This window comes from Chiloscyllium plagiosum, unplaced genomic scaffold (genome assembly GCF_037043375.1).
Source record: "Chiloscyllium plagiosum isolate Xiang-an unplaced genomic scaffold, Cpla_swu_hap1 HiC_scaffold_25, whole genome shotgun sequence".
In the NCBI taxonomy this organism is placed as follows: domain Eukaryota; kingdom Metazoa; phylum Chordata; class Chondrichthyes; order Orectolobiformes; family Hemiscylliidae; genus Chiloscyllium; species Chiloscyllium plagiosum.
In genome coordinates, this window is record NW_028270163.1 from 62,540,963 (window position 1) to 62,564,095 (window position 23,133).

The 23,133-nt window shown below is 53.0% G+C and overlaps 1 protein-coding gene across 2 annotated transcripts; it reads right to left on the reverse strand.

Moving 5' to 3' along the window:
* Window positions 1–270: 270 nt before the first annotated feature.
* utp6 (UTP6 small subunit processome component) lies at window positions 271–17,324 on the reverse strand. Of its 2 annotated transcripts, XM_088000795.1 has the most exons (19): window positions 16,889–17,321; window positions 15,861–15,945; window positions 15,688–15,729; window positions 15,511–15,603; window positions 15,293–15,340; window positions 15,103–15,166; window positions 14,846–14,964; window positions 13,799–13,876; window positions 13,285–13,366; window positions 11,770–11,854; window positions 11,507–11,685; window positions 8,587–8,666; window positions 8,402–8,479; window positions 5,313–5,492; window positions 3,833–3,913; window positions 3,646–3,755; window positions 1,774–1,840; window positions 1,450–1,522; window positions 271–720 (listed from the first exon to the last, which is right to left on the reverse strand). In XM_088000795.1, exons 1-19 carry the CDS (start codon window positions 16,978–16,980, stop codon window positions 563–565), a joined length of 1,794 nt encoding a protein of 597 aa, XP_087856921.1. In that variant the 5' UTR covers window positions 16,981–17,321; the 3' UTR covers window positions 271–562. The 2 variants fall into 2 exon arrangements, with proteins under 2 accessions (XP_087856921.1, XP_087856922.1); XM_088000796.1 differs by lacking the exon at window positions 1,774–1,840 and having other exon boundaries at window positions 582–720; window positions 16,889–17,324.
* Between the last annotated feature and the right edge of the window lie 5,809 nt (window positions 17,325–23,133).

Here is a 23,133-nt window from a genome sequence, read left to right on the forward strand (position 1 = left end):
CCCACCCTTCAACACTAAACCCCGCCCCTCAACACCCCCCCAACACTAAATCCCTGCCCCTCAATATCCCCTACCCTTCAACACTAAAGCCCCACCCCTCCCACTCCCCCACCCAACACCCCATGCCTCCTGCGCCTCTCAACACTTCCCCTCCCCCACTCCACCCCCAGCCTCCCCTCTCCTTGTCTGTGCAGATCCAGTACGAGCCGCAGAAAATTGGGATCAACCCACGAACACTCCTCAGTCAAACAAAGTTCAGATTTCCAGAGCTCAGCGTTCCAGCTCCAATGTAAAGCTTCCTGGTTTATTCTCATTCACATCGAGATCGCTCAGATACATCAATAACACATTACAGGCCAAGTTCAGACAGACAGGGTCCGAGTGTTGCCCCAGGCACACCAGCAGGGTCTGCCTGGGACACAGGAGAGATCCTGAGATCCAAACAAGATAAACTTTAAATCCGTGTGAGACTCCTCCACACGGCGACAGATTCCAGGAATGACTGGGAACGTTCAAATGTTGACAAGCTGAAGGTTTTGTCCAGAATGAGATGTTGGTGAAGTTACAAGTGCCCGGTCTGTAGCAGGGTGTACTGAGACACAAACCGCTCCACCTCGATTCCAGCCAACACCTTCATGGCTCTCCAGTGGATCTGACCCGTCAGCTCAGGCTTACCCTGTGGGTGCCCCTGCTCCTCCTTGATATACTCCAGCCACAGATCTGCAGGAAACAGTCACACTGAAATGGAGGAGCTGACATCTCTGTGACTACAAATTACCCACAACCCCCCGGTGGAGAGTTACCAGAAACAAGGCAGCACACACAAGCGTCAGCTTGACACCGAGGCGATGGTGTATTGGTACGACACTGCGCTAGTAATTAGGAGGCATTCATATTCTCGGGCCATAGGTCTGAATCACTACAGTAGCTGATGAAATCAGAACTCCACCAAAACAACTAGTGGGTGGAAATCCCTTGAATCAGGGAAGGAAATCTGCTGTCCTTTTCAGGTTACTCCAGACATGTGACAGCAATGTGGTTGATTCTGAGCTGCCCTCTCAAATAGCCTAGCAGGCCCTAGCAAAGCCTCAATCCTCAAGAAAGGATTGGAATCAGATACTACAATCACTCTCAGCAATCCACAATCTCTGCGACATCCACTATTCATTTCAATGTTTAACCCTGTGCCTTCCCCATCCTGGGAGTGTTTGATGGAGACACTATCAAGGCAGATTTACTTTCAATTTGAGAGAAGAGGGAGCTTTACGCTGTATCTAACCCGGTGCTGTCCCTGTCCTGGGAGTGAGAGATGGGGACAGTATAGAGCAAGCTTTACTCTCCATCTAATCTTATGCTGCCCCATCCTTTACATTGAAAGTCTGGTTTTTTGCTCCTATGTTAATAATGCTACAATGTTAGCTTCTGACAAACAGCCATTCAGATTCCTACCAGCATTTGTGGATCCAAACTCCCTTAGTGCCCGTTCATAATATTCCCTGATACGCTCCATTCGACTGTATTCCTGATGGAGAAAAGACACACCAACATTACAAACTGAGACTGGATATCACCCAAGGAATGGGCAAGCAACCACCTCATCCTGGATTCTCCAGGCAGCCCTCAGTCTTTAAACACTGCAGCCCCCAAACTGCTCGCAATACAGTCCTCGCTGTAGTCAGTGCACCCAGGCACTGACTCGGTTCCTGCAGGTATTGGGGGACACACTCCCACCAGCCCTCCCTTACCGCAGCTCCCACAGACTCTCAGACTCACCTGCTGCTTTTCAATTGCAATCATTTTCTTGAAAAACTCTAAAGAAAAGGGTCTGTTTTCACAAAGACTGAAACAAAACAGAAAAGAGATGGTGACAGCTCGTTCCAAACTTCTCAGTGGGTTGTCAGAATGTACAGCAAATCAAGTCTCCCCAGTCACTGGGGCTGCTGTCCCAGTTGGGTCAGTTTATACAGTCATTTCCAATCCACTTCCCAGTAATTCCCCATCCCCTTCTCCCTTCCCAACAGAGGCTGTCTGTTAGCCATTCCATGCTGTTAAAATATCCCGTTCTGAGAACCCATTCACAAAATATTTTCTAAACTTGTGCTCTGTTCAGACCCTATGCGAGATATTTTTCACTTGGGAGGGGAACTTTCAGGGGATGGTGCTCCCATGTACCTGCTGCCCTTGTCCTTCCTGATGGAATTGGTCGTGGGTTTGGAAGGAGCTGTCTAAGGAGTATTGGTGCATCTCTGCAGTGCACCTTGTAGATAGTACACTCTGCTGCTACTCAGCGCTGGTGATGGAGGGAGGGGGTGATTGTGGATGTGGTGACAAACAAGCAGCTGCTTTGTCCTGGGTGGGGTCAGTCTTCTGGAGTGTTGTTGGGGAGTATCCCCTCACACTCCTGACTTGTGCCTTGAAGATGGACAGGCTTTAGGGAGTCAGGAGGGGAGTTACTCACCGCAGTATTCCCAGCCTCTGACCTGCTCTTATATCTGCTGTTTAGGTGGTGAGTCCAGTTCAGTTTCTGGTCAATGGTAACCCCCAGGATGTTGACAGTGGGGGATTCAGTGATGGTAACACCATTGAATGTCAAGGGATAATGAGTAGATTGCCTTTTATTGGAGATGGTCATTGCCTGGTGTTTGTGGGAGGCGAATGTTACTTGTCACATGTCCAGATCTTGCTGTATTTGGATGCAGACTGCTTCAGAATCTGAGGAACAGGAACTAGGAAAGGCCCTTTGATCCAGCTCAGCTCTTAAACCAACATCCAGACTCAAATCCAGATTCCCATTGGATCCTGTGTTCCTTATATGGGCCTTTCTGGGAGAGAGGTGTACGGTCACTAGAATTTTCCTGGAACTACCCAGTTTGATTGAAGATGCCGGGTATAAAGGCATGGCTTGTATTCCTGAGAGCTCAAAGTTAAATGGTAGGATCTAACTGAGATTTAAGGTGAGGAATGAAGTGACAGGGTCGAGAGAGCGTGAGCTACGTTCTCGGGTGGCAGTGTCAGTGTAGCCCAGCTGACAGCACTCTCTCTCCTGGGTCACAGGGCTCTCGGTTCACTCCCACTGCACAGTCCGGCACCGCCCTGCTGCAGAATTGAATGGTCAGCCCTGATCACATTGAAGGGCCGAATGGTCTACAGCTGCTGATTATTACTACATTGGTATTTGCGGGATCGTTCTGTGCACATATTAGTTCAATACATGACATTTCACTGTGTATTTCACCGACTCTAACGCACAATGGGCCACCTGATGGTGGTGAAACTGCGATATAATTACACAGCCTGGTCACTCTGGGCTAGGTTGGAATCACTTTCTCACCCCTCTGCAGCTCCCAGCCCTCAACAGTAATGAGGTTTGGGGTCAATTGGAGTTTTCAAAATGGATTTTCATCAGGCAAAGGTATCAAGGATACCTGACATAGCTGCACCCCCCCCACGGTGTACTCTCCAGCTCACTAAAGTCATTTCTTCAATTCCTAAATACTGACCAGTGGCACCTGGCTCGTTATTTAGTTTGGAACGGTGTTTCCACATTAAGGTGTTAAAGCGCAGTCGCTGCTGCTAATAGAGATCCAGACTTTCTCCCCTCAGGTGGCTCCACACATTAAGGAAACACAGTGAATTCCTACGCACCGAGTGAAGACTTTCCGTGCTCTCTTGTAGCCTCCGGTCTTAAGGGCCCAGTCCAGGTATCTCTCTTTCACAGCGACAGAGGCAGCTGCAACCTGTGTCTGTAGTGCACGCTATCAACAGAGAAAAAGCAGTCAGTCTCTGACCTTCATAGCAGCCTGTGCAGAGTTTAGCTCGGTCTGAGACTTACCTGATACATTGACTCAGTCTCCTGAACACTACTTCTACTTTCACTCCAATCCAAACAGAGAAGCCACAGTGGCAAAGCGTCCTGGAAGAGAGGAGGGAGACAGTCAGCAAAGACAGTGTGAAACTCGGAAAAATTCAAGAGAAGCAGCAGGAACAGAACAGGGGAAGATGCAAACAAGCTTTGATTAGGTCAAAGCACAATGACAGAGCAGAGAGAGGACAGGAAGCAGATGGCATTGTAGTAAAAAAAGGTCAGGTACAAATAAAGCAGCCTGGGATATGAGCACAGGTAATGGATGGAGGTTTGCTCACTGAGCTGGAAGGTTCATTTTCAGATGGTTCGTCACCATACAAGGTAACATCTTCGGTGAGTCTCCAGAGGAAGCTTCATCCAGAGGCTCACTGATGATGTTACCCAGCACAGTCATGAAACATCTGAAAATGAACCTACCAGCTCAGTGAGCAAACCTCCATCCAGAACCTCAACCTGGGCTACAAATCTTCTCAAAACTCGCTAGGTACAGGTAATGTGGAGAAAGTGCGCAGTGGATTCCAAAGTCACCAGACAGCAGCTGATAAAGGTTCATCATGATTAATTCGACTCAAAGAGTGATAGAAAAAAAAGGAGTTAAACCGTAGCAGATAAATTCCTGAAGAGGGAGATGACTGTGGTCTAAATGAGCTGTCCCAGTGCTTGACACAGATACACAGAACAGGAGGCTGCAAGGACATGGGCTTATAGATGGAGCAATGAGAAAGACATTTGGGGAAAATGCATTTGAAAAAGGAACAGGGAATCACAGATCCCAGCTGCAAATACAGACAATCAACATGTGACTGGCGCAATGAGCAGAGAGATTAAACCTTGCAATCATTCCAGAAAGAGTTTGAGTCTGAAATGTGGGGGTTAGGTGCACAGCATTGGAGTGAATGGCCTTATCAGTATGTACCTTGTGGATGGTCATGACAGCCTACACAGAGCTTCGGAGCGGATTCTGAAGCAGGGTTGGGATGGAGAAAGCACAGATCTGATTTTAATACTCCGGCCTAATGCCCAGTCACTGGCTGGCAGCAGCTTGAATGGGAAAACAGGGAATGCTGCTCCCAAAACATGGTACAGGGAAAGCCCTAACGAGCTCTCAGGGAATGCTGCCTCCAGTCTCACAATGCACCTTCCAGAACGTTCTCTCATGGCCTTAGCTGAAGTTTGCAAACTCAAATGAAAATCTTTTACAATAACTGAGCTCCTGTGCTCTGAGTGACTCCCCTGTCCAGCTCTTGTTGTAAGTTGCTTTCCTGAGAGGTTGACACTTTGGAAACACTCTTCCAGCTCCCGCTGGTACAGTGCCATTCACAAGGGAAAGGTTCTGAAAACAGGTCAGTGCAAGGCCTTCCTCACACTGGATACTGCACTCCTACTCACACTGCAATACTACATGGGAGGTAGCTACAAAACACCATGTGCTCAGGCTGTATCTCACCTTGACAGGGACCTTCTGGAAAGCCTGCTGGAAGATGGCGCTGACATCTGGACTCTGCAGCTCGATCAGAATCTCCAGGCAGCTCTGCCACATCTGCACTGAACCGGCAAAATTAGCGCTTGCAGACTTGACCAATCGAATTGCTTTCTCCGCATCCCCAAGGTCCACTAACAATTGAAGCTACAACACATTATAAACAATTAAAGCAGGATTTAAGCAATTACAGACAGCAGCTCTCTGCCCACTCAAATCAATCATTGGGAAGTCACGCAAACCACAAAAGGCAGACTTGTGCAGTCCAGGGAAACCACAGGAGCTGGCTAAACCAGGGTCACTGGCCCAGGTAAACCTGAGAGAATCAGAATCTTTCCCCTCTTCTTCCTTTCTAACGACTTTATATCTCTGACCTCCATCAACTGACACAGGTCCTAGAGACTAAGGTACAAAATACCGTGCAAGGACTGTAACAAACACTACATTGGACAAACAGACAGAACGCTAGCCACCAGGATACATGAACATCAACTAACCACAAAAAGACATGACCCTCTCTCACTAGTACCCTCAGGAAGGACAACACTTTGACTGGGACAACACATCCATCCTAGGACAAGCCAAACAGAGACACACACGAGAATTCCTAGAGGCATGAGATTCCAACCGGAACTCTATCAACAAACACATTGACTTGGATCCCAATTACCACCACCTGAGAAGAGCAGGAAATGGCATCACCACAGGAAATGACATCACCAACCCAAGGAAACCTAAACACAAATAAAAAGCAGGCCATACCACCAGTGCTTCACTGATGTTACCTAGTAGGGTGACGAAATATCTGAACATGAACCTTCCAGCTCAACGAGCAAACCGACATCCAGAACCTCAACCTAAGTTACAAATCTTCTCAAAACTCACTAGTTCCTCGAGAAAATGGTTCATGATCAATGACCCACTCATTTAAGGAGAGCAATCCCCACATTCCCGGTGTCAGTATATAACCTTGGTATTATCCTGGTTAAATTTCTCAGCAACTTTTCAGTTTTCCTGGGATTTGCAGTCCAGGATTGATTTAATTTGATTGGCTTTTTTTTTCAATGCGGTAAAAACAATGACTGCAGATGCTGGAAACCAGATTCTGGATTAGTGTTGCTGGAAGAGCACAGCAGCTCAGGCAGCATCCGAGGAGCAGGAAAATCAACGTTTCGGGCAAAAGCTATTCCTGATGAAGGGCTTTTGCCCGAAATGTCGATTTCGAAGCTCCTTGGATGCTGCCTGAGCTGCTGTGCTCTTCCAGCACCACTAATCCAGAATTTTATTTTCAATGCCCCTAATGAGTTAATAAGAGAGCAGAGTTTCTTTAATAACACATCAACTGGCACCACCATCTTCATGGATATAAGAACATGAGTGTGTCAGGGAGACAAGCCCCAGGAGATAAGGCTGCCTCTCCAAGTCCCAACTCCAAAGGTCCACTTCCTTTCATTCGTTCACAGGATGAGGGAGTCACTGGCTGGGTCAGTATTTATTGCCCATCCCTAATTACTCCGAGGGCAGTTATCAGTCAACCACATTGTTGTGGGTCTCGGGTCACATGTAGGCCAGACCAGGCAGGGATGGCAGTTTCCTCCCCTAAAGGTCATTTGCAATGGATTCATGGTCATCATCAGTTACCCCGGCTCCCCAAAATGCTCCCTGTGTGTCTGGATTACCCCGGCTCCCCAAAACGCTCCCTGTGTCTGGATTACCCCGGCTCCCCAAAACACTCCCTGTGTGTCTGGATTAACCCGGCTCCCCAAAACGCTCCCTGTGTCTGGATTAACCCGGCTCCCCAAAACGCTCCCTGTGTCTGGATTAACCCGGCTCCCCAAAACGCTCCCTGTGTCTGGATTAACCCGGCTCCCCAAAACGCTCCGTGTCGGGATTACCCCGGCTCCCCAAAACGCTCCCTGTGTCTGGATTAACCGGCTCCCAAAACGCTCCCTGTGTCTGGATTAACCCGGCTCCCAAAACGCTCCCTGTGTCAGGATTAACCCGGCTCCCCAAAACGCTCCCTGTGTCGGGATTAACCCGGCTCCCAAAACGCTCCCTGTGTCTGGATTAACCCGGCTCCCAAAACGCTCCCTGTGTCTGGATTAACCCGGCTCCCAAAACGCTCCCTGTGTCTGGATTAACCCGGCTCCCCAGAATGCTCCCTGTGTCTGGATTAACCCGGCTCCCCAGAATGCTCCCAGGGTGCCTGGATTAAAGAATCCAATAATAATACCCCTTGGGTGTCACCGCCCCATCACTTCCCATCTGTAAATTAAAATTGTATCTGCTGTCTTCCTCGCTGCTTCCCCAGCCTGACTGTATTCTGATGTGTGCTGCTGTCCTACACCCTACTTGCTACATTATTAGTGGGTGGCACGGTGGCACATTGGTCAGCACTGATGCCTCACAGCGCCAGAGATCCAGGTTCAATTCCCGACTCAGGCGACTGACTGTGTGGTGTTTGCACGTTCTCCCCGTGTCTGCGTGGGTTTTCATCCGGGTGCTCCGGTTTCCTCCCACAGTCCAAAGATGAGCAGGGTCAGGTGAATTGGCCATAGTGTTAGGTAAGGGGTAAATGTACGGGAATGGGTGGGTTACGCTTCGGCGGGTCGGTGTGGACTTGTTGGGCCGAAGGGTCTGTTTCCACACTAAGTAATCTAATCTAATCTGTAAATAATCTAATCTAATTATCATGTTTCATATTTCAGACTCCTTCTACCTGATATCTGTCCTGTAAATGTAACAAAAGCAATGATCCTAGTGCTGCCTGCTGTGGAACCCCACTGCACACTTCCCTGTGCTCTGAAAAGCCTGTGTTTTCAGCGCCCCCCCGTCTCCTACTCCTCAGACTGATTCACCTCCACCGCTCCCTCTCCTATACATCACACCACACCAGGGAAGAGGCTTTCTAGAATTCCCTACGGGCTTTATTGTTAGCTTATTTTAGATTAAAGATCTCCCATCCTGAACACCCTCAGAAATGAAAACAACTTGTCTAAGTTTAATATTATCATTGTGAAGGCCTCTATGAGGGAGGAGAACATTATGAATCTTACCCACTGCTTGTAGAGAGCCTGGGGTAACAGCGAGGATTCATGCGCCTTTTCAAAAACATTGAGCACCTTGTTCAGCCTCTGAAACACAGAGTGAGTGAATGAGTTTGCACAGCCAGAGAGATCAGGATACAAGGGACAGCAGAACAATAATCACAGGCATTGGGATATCAGCCTCTCCAACTCACCTTGTTACGAAGAAATTCATTGTTAGTTTTCCGTTTAAACCTTTCCAGACAGAAACTGATATAACATTTCCACATGGCTTCTGTAATCAGAAAACAGCAGCTCAGAAAGGCCAGAGGCAGGCCGTGACTAAGTAACTGGGCCCCAACTTTAAGCACCAGCACTCCCCACTCAAGGGAGCAGTGAGAGATTTAAGGTGTGGAAACTGCTGCTCCAAAGATCCAGTTCAACTCCCCTCACCCCGTCCCGACCCCTCACCCCCCGGCCCGCCCCGACCCCTCACCCCCCGGCCCGCCCCGACCCCTCACCCCCCGGCCCGTCCCGACCCCTCACCCCCCGGCGGGTCCCGACCCCTCACCCCCCGGCGGGTCCCGACCCCTCACCCCCCAGCCCATCCCGACCCCTCACCCCCCGGCCCATCCTGACCCCTCACCCCCCCAGCCCATCCCGACCCCTCACCCCCCGGCCCGCCCCGACCCCTCACCCCCCGGCCCGTCCCGACCCCTCACCCCCCGGCCCATCCTGACCCCTCTCACCCCCCCAGCCCATCCCGACCCCTCTCACCCCCCCAGCCCATCCCGACCCCTCTCACCCCCCCAGCCCATCCCGACCTCTCTCACCCCCCAAGCCCATCCCGACCTCTCACCCCAGCCCATCCCGACCCCTCTCACCCCAGCCCATCCCGACCTCTCACCCCAGCCCATCCTGACCCCTCTCACCCCCCAGCCCATCCTGACCCCTCTCACCCCCCAGCCCATCCTGACCCCTCTCACTCCCCAGCCCATCCTGACCCCTCTCACCCCCCGGCCCATCCTGACCCCTCTCACCCCCCCAGCCCATCCCGATCTCTCACCCCAGCCCATCCCGACCCCTCTCACCCCCCAGCCCATCCTGACCCCTCTCACCCCCCAGCCCATCCCGACCTCTCACCCCAGCCCATCCTGACCCCTCTCACCCCCCAGCCCATCCTGACCCCTCTCACTCCCCAGCCCATCCTGACCCCTCTCACCCCCCAGCCCATCCTGACCCCTCTCACCCCCCAGCCCATCCTGACCCCTCTCACCCCCCAGCCCATCCTGACCCCTCTCACCCCCCAGCCCATCCTGACCCCTCTCACCCCCCAGCCCATCCTGACCCCTCTCACCCCCCAGCCCATCCTGACCCCTCTCACCCTCCAGCCCATCCTGACCCCTCTCACCCTCCAGCCCATCCTGACCCCTCTCACCCTCCAGCCCATCCTGACCCCTCTCACCCTCCAGCCCATCCTGACCCCTCTCACCCTCCAGCCCATCCTGACCCCTCTCACCCTCCAGCCCATCCTGACCCCTCTCACCCTCCAGCCCATCCTGACCCCTCTCACCCTCCAGCCCATCCTGACCCCTCTCACCCTCCAGCCCATCCTGACCCCTCTCACCCTCAAGCCCATCCTGACCCCTCTCACGCCAGCCCATCCTGACCTCTCACCCTCCAGCCCATCCCGACCTCTCACCCCCCAGCCCATCCTGACCCCTCTCACCCCAGCCCGTCCTGACCTCTCACCCCCCCAGCCCATCCTGACCTCTCACCCCCCCAGCCCATCCTGACCCCTCTCACCCCCCAGCCCATCCCGACCTCTCACCCCCCAGCCCATCCTGACCCCTCTCACCCCCCAGCCCATCCCGACCTCTCACCCCCCAGCCCATCCTGACCTCTCACCCCCCCAGCCCATCCTGACCCCTCTCACCCCCCAGCCCATCCCGACCTCTCACCCCCCAGCCCATCCTGACCCCTCTCAACCTATCATTACTTCATTCAACTCCCTTCTCACCCACCTTGCCTCCCTCCCAATCTGTTAGAATTCTTTCAGGAGGTAATGAGCAAATTAGACAAAGGAGAGCCAGTGGATGTGATCTATTTGGATTTCCAGAAGGCCTTTCACAAACAAGGTGCTGCACAAGAAGCTGCTGAATAAAAGCTCATGGTGTTAGAGGCAAGGTATTGATATGGATAGAGGATTGGCTGACTCTCCGAGGGCAGAGAGTGGGGATAAAAGGGTCATTTTCAGGATGGCAGCCAGTGACTAGTGGAGTTACACAGGGTCAGTGTTGGGACCACAAATATTCATATTATGCATTAACAATCTAGATAAAGGAACTGAGGACATTGTTGGTAAGTTTGCAAATGACAGAAAGATAGGTGGAGGGACAGGTAGGTGTTGAGGAAGCGGGGAGGTTGCAGAAGGACTTGGACAGGCTCGGAGACTGAGCAAAGAAGTGGCAGATGGGAGTCCGAGGTCAAGATTCTCTGAAGGTTAACGTGCAGGTTCAGTTGGCAGTTAGGAAGACAAATACAATGTTAGTGTTCACTTTGAGAGGGCTAGAATACAAGAGCAGGAATGTACTGCTGAGGCTGTATATTGGCTCTGGTCAGACTGCACTGGGAATATTGGGCCCTGTATCAAAGGAAGGATGTGCTGGAGGGGATCCAAAGAAGGTTTAAAATAATGACCCCAGGGATGAAGGATTTGCCATGAGGAACGGTTGAGGACTCTGGAGCTGTGCACAATTGAGTTTGAAAGGATGATGGGGGTTTGAAAGGATGAATACTGACAGACCTGGACAGAGTAACGTGGTAGAGACTAGGACCGAGGGTACAGCCTCAGGGTGAAGGGAGATGAACTGAGATGAGGAGGAACTTCTTCAGCCAGAGGATCATGATTCATTGCCACAAAGGACTACGGGGGTCACATCACTGAGTTTGTGATTAGTAAAGGAATCAAGGGTTATTGAGAGAATACAGGAGAATGAGGTTGAGAACATTTCAGGCACGAATGAATTACAAACCCCGACGGGCCGAATGGACTAGCTTTGCTTCTACAACTTATGGTCTTGTCTCCTCTCCCACTCTCCCTGATATCCAAGCCTCAGTGGAATATATACAGACCTGTAGGCACAGAGACGACGGCTTCCTCATACACAGCCCAGCACCTCTCCTCTCTTTGAGCGATATCCGAAGCTTTTGTCTGTTTGGAGCAGGCTGACACCGGCAGCAAGTCTGTATTTAACTCCTGCCTGGCCACAAAGTCCCAGCACACTGGCTGGTTAGCATGCAGAGTCTGTAGGCTGGAGAGACAAGATGACCCAACTGAGCACATCACCCCAGCCATTCAGATCCAGCTCCACACCCCCACTCTCCCCCATACTCACTCCTGCACTATCTCTTTCCGAATGTCCTGCGTGAAATCAAACATCTCGGCAATTTTCCAAAATGAGAGGTGGAACTCTGCATCCCCTGAGATAAACACAAGACACAGAGAGAAGGAGAGTGTGAGAGTGCGAGAACATCTGAGCAAAAAAGAAACAAAGTAAGAGTGCACAATCTCCACGTTCTGTATCACGGACCCGCGCTCCCCATCGGGTGCTTGAGCGCAGACCCGCGTTCACCATCGGGGGCGGGGGAAGCGCAGACCCGCGCTCCCCATCGGGTGCTTGAGCGCAGACCCGCGTTCACCATCGGGGGCGGGGGAAGCGCAGACCCGCGCTCCCCATCGGGTGCTTGAGCGCAGACCCGCATTCACCATCGGGGGCGGGGGAAGCGCAGACCCGCGCTCCCCATCGGGTGCTTGAGCGCAGACCCGCGTTCACCATCGGGGGCAGGGGAAGCGCAGACCCGCGGTCCCCATCGGGTGCTTGAGCGCAGACCCGCGTTCACCATCGGGGGCGGGGGAAGCGCAGACCCGCGCTCCCCATCGGGTGCTTGAGCGCAGACCCGCATTCACCATCGGGGGCGGGGGAAGCGCAGACCCGCGCTCCCCATCGGGTGCTTGAGCGCAGTCCCGCATTCACCATCGGGGGCGGGGGAAGCGCAGACCCGCGCTCCCCATCGGGGGCGTGAGCGCAGACCCGCATTCACCATCGGGGGCAGGGGAAGCGCAGACCCGCGCTCCCCATCGGGTGCTTGAGCGCAGACCCGCATTCACCATCGGGGGCGGGGGAAGCGCAGACCCGCGTTCCCCATCGGGTGCTTGAGCGCAGACCCGCATTCACCATCGGGGGCGGGGGAAGCGCAGACCCGCGCTCCCCATCGGGGGCGTGAGCGCAGACCCGCGTTCCCCATCGGGGGCGAGAGCGCAGACCCGCGTTCCCCATCGGGGGCGAGAGCGCAGACCCGCGTTCCCCATCGGGGGCGAGAGCGCAGACCCGCGTTCCCCATCGGGGGCGAGAGCGCAGACCCGCGTTCCCCATCGGGGGCGGGAACGCACACCCGCGTTCCCCATCGGGGGCGGGAACGCAGACCCGCGTTCCCCATGGGGGGCGAGAGTGCAGACCCGCATTCCCCATGGGGGGCGAGAGCGCAGACCCGCGTTCCCCATGGGGGGGCGAGAGCGCAGACCCGCGTTCCCCATCGGGGGCGTGAGCGCAGACCCGCGTTCCCCATCGGGGGCGTGAGCGCAGACCCGCGTTCCCCATCGGGGGCGTGAGCGCAGACCCGCGTTCCCCATCGGGGGCGTGAGCGCAGACCCGCGTTCCCCATCGGGGGGCGAGAGCGCACACCCGCGTTCCCCATGGGGGGCGAGAGCGCACACCCGCGTTCCCCATCGGGGGCGGGAGCGCACACCCGCGTTCCCCATCGGGGGCGAGACCACCGCTCCACATTGCGGGTGTAAGTGCGGACCCATGCTCCCCATCGCGACCACGACCACAGTGGGATCACTCACTCACCGGGGATTTTCTCAATGGCGTTCTTGTAAACAATACGAGCCAAGTGTCCACGGACAATCTCCTCTGGATACTCTGCTTCGGTCTGGGGACAGAAAACATGTGACAGGTCTCTCCCAACATTGTTACACAATTGGTGCAGCAGCAGTCTCAGCGACTGGAGTCATCCTGCCAACTGCAGAGATTCACATCCAAACCCATTAGCATGTACACCATGCACTCCATCAATATCTCCCTCATCACTCGACCCCACCCAATAAAACCAGCCTACACCCCCAGGACCAATACACCCAACCTGCCCCGACATACTGTTCTAACCCTTGTGCTTGTTAAGCGTTGCAGCCCCCAGCCCACCCCGTCGTTCCCCGTCCACCCCCTCGTTCCCCGTCCTAACCACGCCTATAGCCCCCAGCCCACCCCCTTGTTCCTCGTCCACCCCCTCGTTCCCCGTCCACCCCCTCGTTCCCCGTCCTAACCACGCCTACAACCCCCAGCCCCCCAGGCTCCAATTCTTTACCAGCTTCAGCTTTGCTGTTTCCAGCAGCTGTTTCTCCTTCCGCATCTTCTCGGTGTGCATCAACTCCATCCGGAAATACTGCCAAAGACAAGGTCACAAAGATCACCACTTTTTGTTTTTATGTTTATTAACTGTGAACTGAAATGAGAAAGAACTGCTTTGGAAAACAAAAATAAGTAATTTGATTGTCATTGTGAACAAAGATGAAAGAACTTGAAGTAACTCCAGCTGGGTATCCCGTCGCCCGTTATTTACACGGGGACAGTCCTCGACACTGATCCAGCTCCTCAGGAGCAGCTCTCAGAGTGAGCAGAACCTCTGCCCCTCCTGATTATTATTTTTTAATCAAAGTGAAGGGGCATTCCTGTTTATTTGTTTTTATCTTTTTTTTACACACGAGTGAGAAGTCCTGTTTTTTTTTTCTTTTTTTTAATTTAACCCCCACACTACCACCTAAGTGCGGTAGTGCTTATTTTATCCCCAGCACCCATGGTGTGTGTGTGCAGGTGTGAGACACAGTGAGAGACACAAAGTGCACAAATCTTTATTCAATTTCCACCACCAGGAAGATAGGAAAACACCCGGGTGGCCAGTGACAAGCACTGCCCTTCACATCAAAGGGCAGTGCTGTGTGATCAATCTGTTGGCCTGGGCTCTCTGATTGGACCACTTTAACAGCCCCAATCAGGGAACTCAGCTTCTGAGATCCATCTGGCTGACCTTGTTACAGTCACTACAGAACCTTGTTTTCCAGCTGTCCATTAATGATTTTCTTGTCTATGCGTCTGCAAGTAAGGGGCTGCTCATAACAGAATTAAAGATCATCGTAGGATTACATGATGGCTGTTTTGGACTCAGCCTGCAGTTAGAAACTAATTACTTTAATGAAATAGGAACTTTTGTTAAGTACAGGAATATAGTCCATGCTTTCTATCAAACTGGACCCAAGAATGAGTTGAATTGGGGAATCTTTGCCCTCCAGTTTCCAGCTCATTCTCCGTCAGTTTCAACATCAAGGAAGGAAGCCCACTGATGAAGCAGCCTTACCTCCTGGTACAGCTTCTGAGATTCGGGGTGGAAACGCAAAGCTCGCAGGAATAAATGTCTGGCACTTTCTGACGATAACTGATCCTCCATCTCCCACTTTGCTGCCATCATCCACAAAGCTGCAACAGAATGAATGGAAAAAATGAATCTGGCAAAGTAGCACCGAACACCCCTCCAGGCACAGCTCCTCAGACTGACCTACACACCAGATAAACTCACACCAATGAGGGGCAGAAACACAATCGTCAGCTGGTTACCTGGTTTGTCTGGATGAATGGCCAACATCTCGGAGAACACTTTGCTCAGCTTCAACTTGACATTCTAAGAAAGAAACAGCAGCCATAACATCACAGCTATGAGGGCTCAACAGGGTCGGGGAAAGCAATTACTGAGTGAGAGAGATTAATATCAGCAGAAATACAGTCAGTAACACAAGGAAATTCTTACCCATTTCTTGCAAAATGCGATGTGTGAGAGCCACAACTGGACATCCGCCTTTGAAACAGAAAGTTAACATCAACAGTCAATGTGCAGGAATAATCTTCCAGTCCCACAGCTGTCACCACCTCATAGCCACGAGATGTGCTCCTCTTGAAATCCCCACTCCCACAAAGCTGCCCACAGGGCTCTCCAGGACACCCCCCCCACCGACACCCCAGCCTTACCTTCCACTTTGAGAGAGCTCGCCTGAACAACGCATGAATGCGATTAATAATAGCGTATTCGATTTCCTCTTTCTTAAAGTGGTAGCCAGCTCGCTGTGAGGGGAAGGCAGTGATGTGTTTAGAAAGTGACACTCAAACATGAACTCAGCTTTTCACAGAAACTTGCTTCTCACTCACCACTCGCCGTCTCTTGATCAATTCCAGAAAGTTAATTTCATACTGAAACACAAAACAGCATATCAGTGAGAATTCACTCATGTGGGGAGGGAAGAGGGTGAGGGAGGGGGATCACTGTGACAGTCAATGACATGATCAGTCAGAGCATGTTGGCTCCACTGTGACTCACACACCTGGATGTAGCTGATGAAACTCTCCTTGTTCAGGGCTCGTCTGTGCACTTTGTGCTCCAAAGCTGTGACCTTCTTCATCAAAGCTCTTCAAAACCAAACAGCAAAAACTCATCGGTCAGAGTGAGACAATTACCTTCATGGAATTTACGTTTCAAAAAGTGCTTCATGTGATGTGAATATCAAACAAAAATCAACACTGAGGCACGCCCGACACAAAACCAAAACCCCTGTCAACACTCAAATAAAAATAATACAGCGACTGTGCAGGAGGCCACCTGCCCATCGTGGGCCAGCCTGAAAACATCGATGTGGACTGGACTCTCCGGCCCCTCAGATGCTGCCTGAGCTGCTGGTGCTTTTCCAGCATCACCCTCTGATCTAAAGCCTGACTGAACCCGACTCTGCTTCAGAGAAAACCAACATCATTCTGAGTGAGGGTCACTGTACCCGAGACATTAACCCCCTTCACACACACACACACAGACACACAGACACACACACACCCACCCACACACACACCCACACAGACACACACAGACACCCACACACCCACACACACACCCACCCACACAGACACACACACACACACACACACACACACACACACCTACACAGACACACACAGACACCCACACACCCACCCACACACACACACCCACCCACACAGACACACACACACACACACACACACACACCCACACAGACACACACAGACACCCACACACCCACACACACACCCACCCACACAGACACACACCCACCCACACACACACACCCACCCACACAGACACACACACACACACACACACACACACCTACACAGACACACACAGACACCCACACACCCACCCACACACACACACCCACACACACACCCACCCACACAGACACACACACACACACACACACACACACACACACACCCACACACACAGACACACACACACCCACACAGACACACACAGACACACACTCCCCCCCACCCCCCGGACACTGACCCCCCGGACACTGACCCCCCGGACACTGACCTGACCTCTGACCCGGTCACTAGCCCCACCCTCTGAAGCTGCTCCAGCTCCGGGAGTCTCTCCTCCAGCCGCCACTGAACCCGCTCCGCCATCGCCGCGTGGACACCACTTCCGCTCCGTCTGCACCCGCTTCCGGTCTGTCCGTCACTCCGCTCCGTCCGCCAACCGCTTCCGGTCTGTCCGTCACTCCGCTCCGTCCGCCAACCGCTTCCGGCCTGTCCGTCACTCCGCTCCGTCCGCCAACCGCTTCCGGTCTGTCCGTCACTCCGCTCCGTCCGCCAACCGCTTCCGGCCTGTCCGTCACTCCGCTCCGTCCGCCAACCGCTTCCGGCCTGTCCGTCACCTCCGGTCCGCCGCAGGGAACGCCGCGCCCTGCATTTCCGTTCCGTGTTCCCACCGGAAGTTCCGGGGTTCCCTCTCCACGACCCAAGGGGCGCAGGGAATGTTCGGGAACCTTCTGGAACAGACCGGGCCCCGCCCCCGCCCCGCCCCCGCCCCTCCCCCCGGGTGTCTCTACATCGGGGCGACCCAACAAACCAGAATGTTCCAGGAGACCCTCCTCCTCGGGGATGACCCTCCTCGGGGATGACCCTCCTCCTCGGGGATGACCCTCCTCCTCGGGGATGACCCTCCTCGGGGATGACCCTCCTCCTCGGGGATGACCCTCCTCCTCAGGGATGACCCTCCTCAGGGATGACCCTCCTCGGGGATGACCCTCCTCGGGGATGACCCTCCTCGGGGATGACCCTCCTCCTCGGGGATGACCCTCCTCGGGGATGACCCTCCTCGGGGATGACCCTCCTCCTCGGGGATGACCCTCCTCGGGGATGACCCTCCTCCTCGGGGATGACCCTCCTCGGGGATGACCCTCCTCGGGGATGACCCTCCTCGGGGATGACCCTCCTCCTCGGGGATGACCCTCCTCGGGGATGACCCTCCTCGGGGATGACCCTCCTCCTCGGGGATGACCCTCCTCGGGGATGACCCTCCTCCTCGGGGATGACCCTCCTCGGGGATGACCCTCCTCCTCGGGGATGACCCTCCTCGGGGATGACCCTCCTCCTCGGGGATGACCCTCCTCGGGGATGACCCTCCTCCTCGGGGATGACCCTCCTCGGGGATGACCCTCCTCGGGGATGACCCTCCTCGGGGATGACCCTCCTCCTCGGGGATGATCCTCCTCGGGGATGACCCTCCTCCTCGGGGATGATCCTCCTCAGGGATGACCCTCCTCGGGGATGACCCTCCTCCTCAGGGATGACCCTCCTCGGGGATGACCCTCCTCGGGGATGACCCTCCTCGGGGATGACCCTCCTCCTCGGGGATGACCCTCCTCGGGGATGACCCTCCTCCTCGGGGATGATCCTCCTCGGGGATGACCCTCCTCCTCGGGGATGATCCTCCTCAGGGATGACCCTCCTCGGGGATGACCCTCCTCCTCAGGGATGACCCTCCTCGGGGATGACCCTCCTCGGGGATGACCCTCCTCGGGGATGACCCTCCTCCTCGGGGATGATCCTCCTCGGGGATGACCCTCCTCCTCGGGGATGATCCTCCTCAGGGATGACCCTCCTCGGGGATGACCCTCCTCCTCAGGGATGACCCTCCTCGGGGATGACCCTCCTCGGGGATGACCCTCCTCGGGGATGACCCTCCTCCTCAGGGATGACCCTCCTCGGGGATGACCCTCCTCCTCAGGGATGACCCTCCTCGGGGATGACCCTCCTCCTCGGGGATGACCCTCCTCCTCAGGGATGACCCTCCTCGGGGATGACCCTCCCCCTCGGGGATGACCCTCCTCGGGGATGACCCTCCCCCTCGGGGATGACCCTCCTCGGGGATGACCCTCCTCCTCGGGGATGACCCTCCTCGGGGATGACCCTCCTCCTCGGGGATGATCCTCCTCGGGGATGACCCTCCTCCTCGGGGATGACCCTCCTCCTCGGGGATGACCCTCCTCGGGGATGACCCTCCTCCTCGGGGATGATCCTCCTCGGGGATGACCCTCCTCCTCGGGGATGATCCTCCTCGGGGATGACCCTCCTCGGGGATGACCCTCCTCCTCGGGGATGACCCTCCTCGGGGATGACCCTCCTCCTCGGGGATGACCCTCCTCGGGGATGACCCTCCTCCTCGGGGATGACCCTCCTCCTCGGGGATGACCCTCCTCGGGGATGACCCTCCTCCTCAGGGATGACCCTCCTCCTCAGGGATGACCCTCCTCCTCGGGGATGACCCTCCTCCTCGGGGATGACCCTCCCCCCCCCCCCAGATGCTGCCTGAGCTTCTCCAGCAGCACATCCCCCGCTCTGATCCCCCACTCTCTCCTCCGAGTAACCAGGACAGCAGGATGGCCAGGTAAGAGAATAACTACCTACTGAGGGAATCGGGTGGGAAAGGGGGGTCTGATTCCGCAAACTCGTAAATTAAATAAGAACGCTAACAGGCTCTGATTCCGCGCGCATTTCTGCTTGATTGCAGAGGCGTCCAGTTCCTGCAAGACTGTAATAAACTGTTCTTGTTTCCAAGGCTTTGTCTCAGGCGGATTGATTTGTGAGTGTGTTCTGTTTCTGACAGGCCCACAGGGGTTAACCTAACCTCGCAGTCACCACCCATTTTAATTCTCCTTCCCACTCCCTTTCCGACATGACCATCCTCGGCTTCCTCCATCGCCACAACGAATCAGACCACAAAGCAGAGGAACAACATCTTATTCTCCGCCTGGGCAGCCTACAGTCCGAAGGACTCGACAGTGGGTTCTCCAATTTCAAATAACCCGCCTTCCCATCACCCAACTCCCCTTCCAGCCCCTCCCCTTCTCTTCCATTGCTCTCATCGACCCTTCCTTCTAGCTACCAACCTGATTTATGCCTCCCATCGACCAACTAGGTTGTATCCTCTGCCTGTGTTCACCACCTCACCATTCTGCCCCTCCCACTCCCTATATCTGCAGCTCCTCTTACACCCATCCCAAGTCCTGAAGAAGGTTACACGCGTAACGTTGCCTTCTCCACCTCCTGATGCTGCCTGGCTTGCTGTGTTCTTCCAGCCTCCTGCTGGTCTATATTGGGTTCCAATCAGGACGTCCTGGCTGACAGATACAAACAGGAGTGTCAGAGGTTCTGTTCACTCTGAGAGAGCTGTATCACCATCAAGGATTCTCTGTGTGTAACTAAAGGGTGACTTGGTGATAGGATACCAGCCTCTGTGGAGTTATTTGACTTAATTAAGGAAAGCCAACACAGATGTGTTAAAAGCAAATCATTGCTAAATAATTCACTTGAATGTCTCAGAAGAAGTAACTGAGATGGATTTAGTTTAATGAATGGAATGAAAAGGGTAGCAACAACATAGCTACAGGACAGGGTCACAGGAAGCAGAGAGTCATGGTGTATGCTGGTTGAACTGGAGGACAGTTTATGGTGTAGTTCAGCATTTGGATTCTTGCTGTTCCTGACAGAAATGCGAACCCAGTAACCTTGGTGTAGGGGCATGTGGCGTTGAAGGTGGGTACTATATGTTGGAGAGAGTGGAAGTTGAAAGGTTGGCAAGCACCTGTCATGTGACTGAGAGCAGGCACAGAGTGTACTAGACAATATGAAGATGTTATATTTGAGCTGTAACTCAGAATTAGTTGTTTTCACAACAATCAATAAGTTTACATTATGCCCCAAGAATCTAAAACCCAATCAAATTTGAATTTTACTGTTTTGACAACATCAAACCAATAGATGATGTTTTGGGGTATAAAGAGCAGGCGTTTTGAACAGTTAGCCAGAGACAAGAAGCATCTACTGTCATCGATAGGCTGCCCGTAGACCCTCTCCCTGACAGGTACCTTTTCCACATGAAATATCTTTGCAGAAACAGATGGAAGACGGTCCAGGGGAAATGTCCTGACAGAGGAAGTTTAACACACGGAGACAACTACTGGTTTTGGAAATGGATTTGGTGTAAATTTTAGAGGCTTTATTGGATCAGAATATTGTTACAGAGTGGGAGATAGATAAGCCGTTAAGACAAAGGAGGCTGACAGCTGTAGATACTTATTGTTTAATGTTCTCTTCGGGAGTTAAAGAATAAATTTTTTAATTTAAATAGTGAGATTTGTGGAGTTCTTTGTCACTCATACTTTAACAGATTATTGGGCGAGGTGAGCTTTTCTGGGCGTGTTTGGTTTGAATTAGCAGAAGGATTCACTCAGTGTCTTAACAGGCACAATTGCAAAATTTGCAGATGAGACAAAACTTGGAAGCATTGTAAACTGTGAAGAGGACAGTGTAAGATGGTGAAGGTACATCCAAACTAGGAACAGAAGGAGGCCATTCAGCATCTTGTGCCTGCTCTGACATTCAGCAAGATCATGACTGAGCTCACTGCGGCTTCAATTCCACTTTCCTGTATACCCCCAATACCCCTGAAAAACATCTTATTCAAAAAACTATCAACTTCTGCCTGATAACTATTGTGACCCAGATTCCACTGTCCTGAGGGAAGAGAGACTCTGAACCATCTCCAAGAAAAGAATTCTTCATTTCCAATTTAAAAGGCACATCCTTTCTGTTAACACAGAGACCTCTGTGCTATCGGCTCATCTTGTTTATTCCTCAGGACTTCAATTCAAATATATTCCAGTCAAACTCGCGAAACTCATGTTGTTCTTAATCGAGTCTTAGCTTTGCTTTCCAGACTCAATTAATCACACAAAGGGTCAGTTAGACTCGAAACATCAGCTCTTTTCTCTCCTTACAGATGCTGCCAGACCTGCTGAGATTTTCCAGCATTTTCTCTTTTGGTTTCAAATAATCACACAAACATTTCAAATTGCATCTCAGCTTCTCTCCCTCTGACCTAGTTATCAGGAGGGTTGGAGTGTACCAATGTGACAATGAGCATGTGTGGGCTATATCCGAGTGTTACAGTGAGGGGTGTGGGCTATATCCGAGTGTTACAGTGAGGGGTGTGGGCTATATCCGAGTGTTACAGTGAGGGGTGTGGGCTATATCCGAGTGTTACAGTGAGGGGTGTGGGCTATATCCGAGTGTTACAGTGAGGGGTGTGGGCTATATCCGAGTGTTACAGTGAGGGGTGTGGGCTATATCCGAGTGTTACAGTGAGGGGTGTGGGCTATATCCGAGTGTTACAGTGAAGGGTGTGGGCTATATCCGAGTGTTACAGTGTGGGGTGTGGGCTATATCCGAGTGTTACAGCGAGGGGTGTGGGCTATATCCGAGTGTTACAGCGAGAAGTGTGGGGTATATCAGTGTATTACGGTGAGGGGTGTGGGCTATATCCCAGTGTTACAGTGATGGGTGTGGGCTATATCCCAGTGTCACACTGAGGGGTTTGAAGTATATCAGTGCGTTACAGTGAGGGGTGTGGGGTATATCAGTGCGTTACAGTGAGGGGTGTGGGGTATATCAGTGCGTTACAGTGAAGGGTGTGGGGTATATCAGTGCGTTACAGTGAAGGGTGTGGGGTATATCAGTGCATTACAGTGAGGGGTGTGGGGTATATCAGTGCGTTACAGTGAGGGGTGTGGGGTTTATCAGTGCATTACAGTGAGGGGTGTGGGGTATTATTAGAGTGTCACAGTGAGGGGTGTAGGGTATTATCAGAGTGTCACAGTGAGGGGTGTAGAGTATTATCAGAGTGTCACAGTGAGGGGTGTGGGGTATATCAGAGTGTCACAGTGAGGGGTGTGGGGTATATCAGAGTGTTACAGTGAGAGGTGTGGGGTATACCAGTGTGTTACAGTGAGGGGTGTGGGGTATATCAGCGTGTTACAGTGAGGGGTGTGGGGTATACCAGTGTGTTACAGTGAGGGGTGTGGGGTATATCAGAGTGTCACAGTGAGGGGTGTAGAGTATTATCAGAGTGTCACAGTGAGGGGTGTGGGGTATTATCAGAGTGTCACAGTGAGGGGTGTGGGGTATTATCAGAGTGTCACAGTGAGGGGTGTGGGGTATTATCAGAGTGTCACAGTGAGGGGTGTGGGGTATTATCAGAGTGTCACAGTGAGGGGTGTGGGGTATTATCAGAGTGTCACAGTGAGGGGTGTGGGGTATATCAGAGTGTCACAGTGAGGGGTGTGGGGTATATCAGAGTGTCACAGTGAGGGGTGTAGAGTATTATCAGAGTGTCACAGTGAGGGGTGTGGGGTATTATCAGAGTGTCACAGTGAGGGGTGTGGGGTATATCAGAGTGTCACAGTGAGGGGTGTAGAGTATTATCAGAGTGTCACA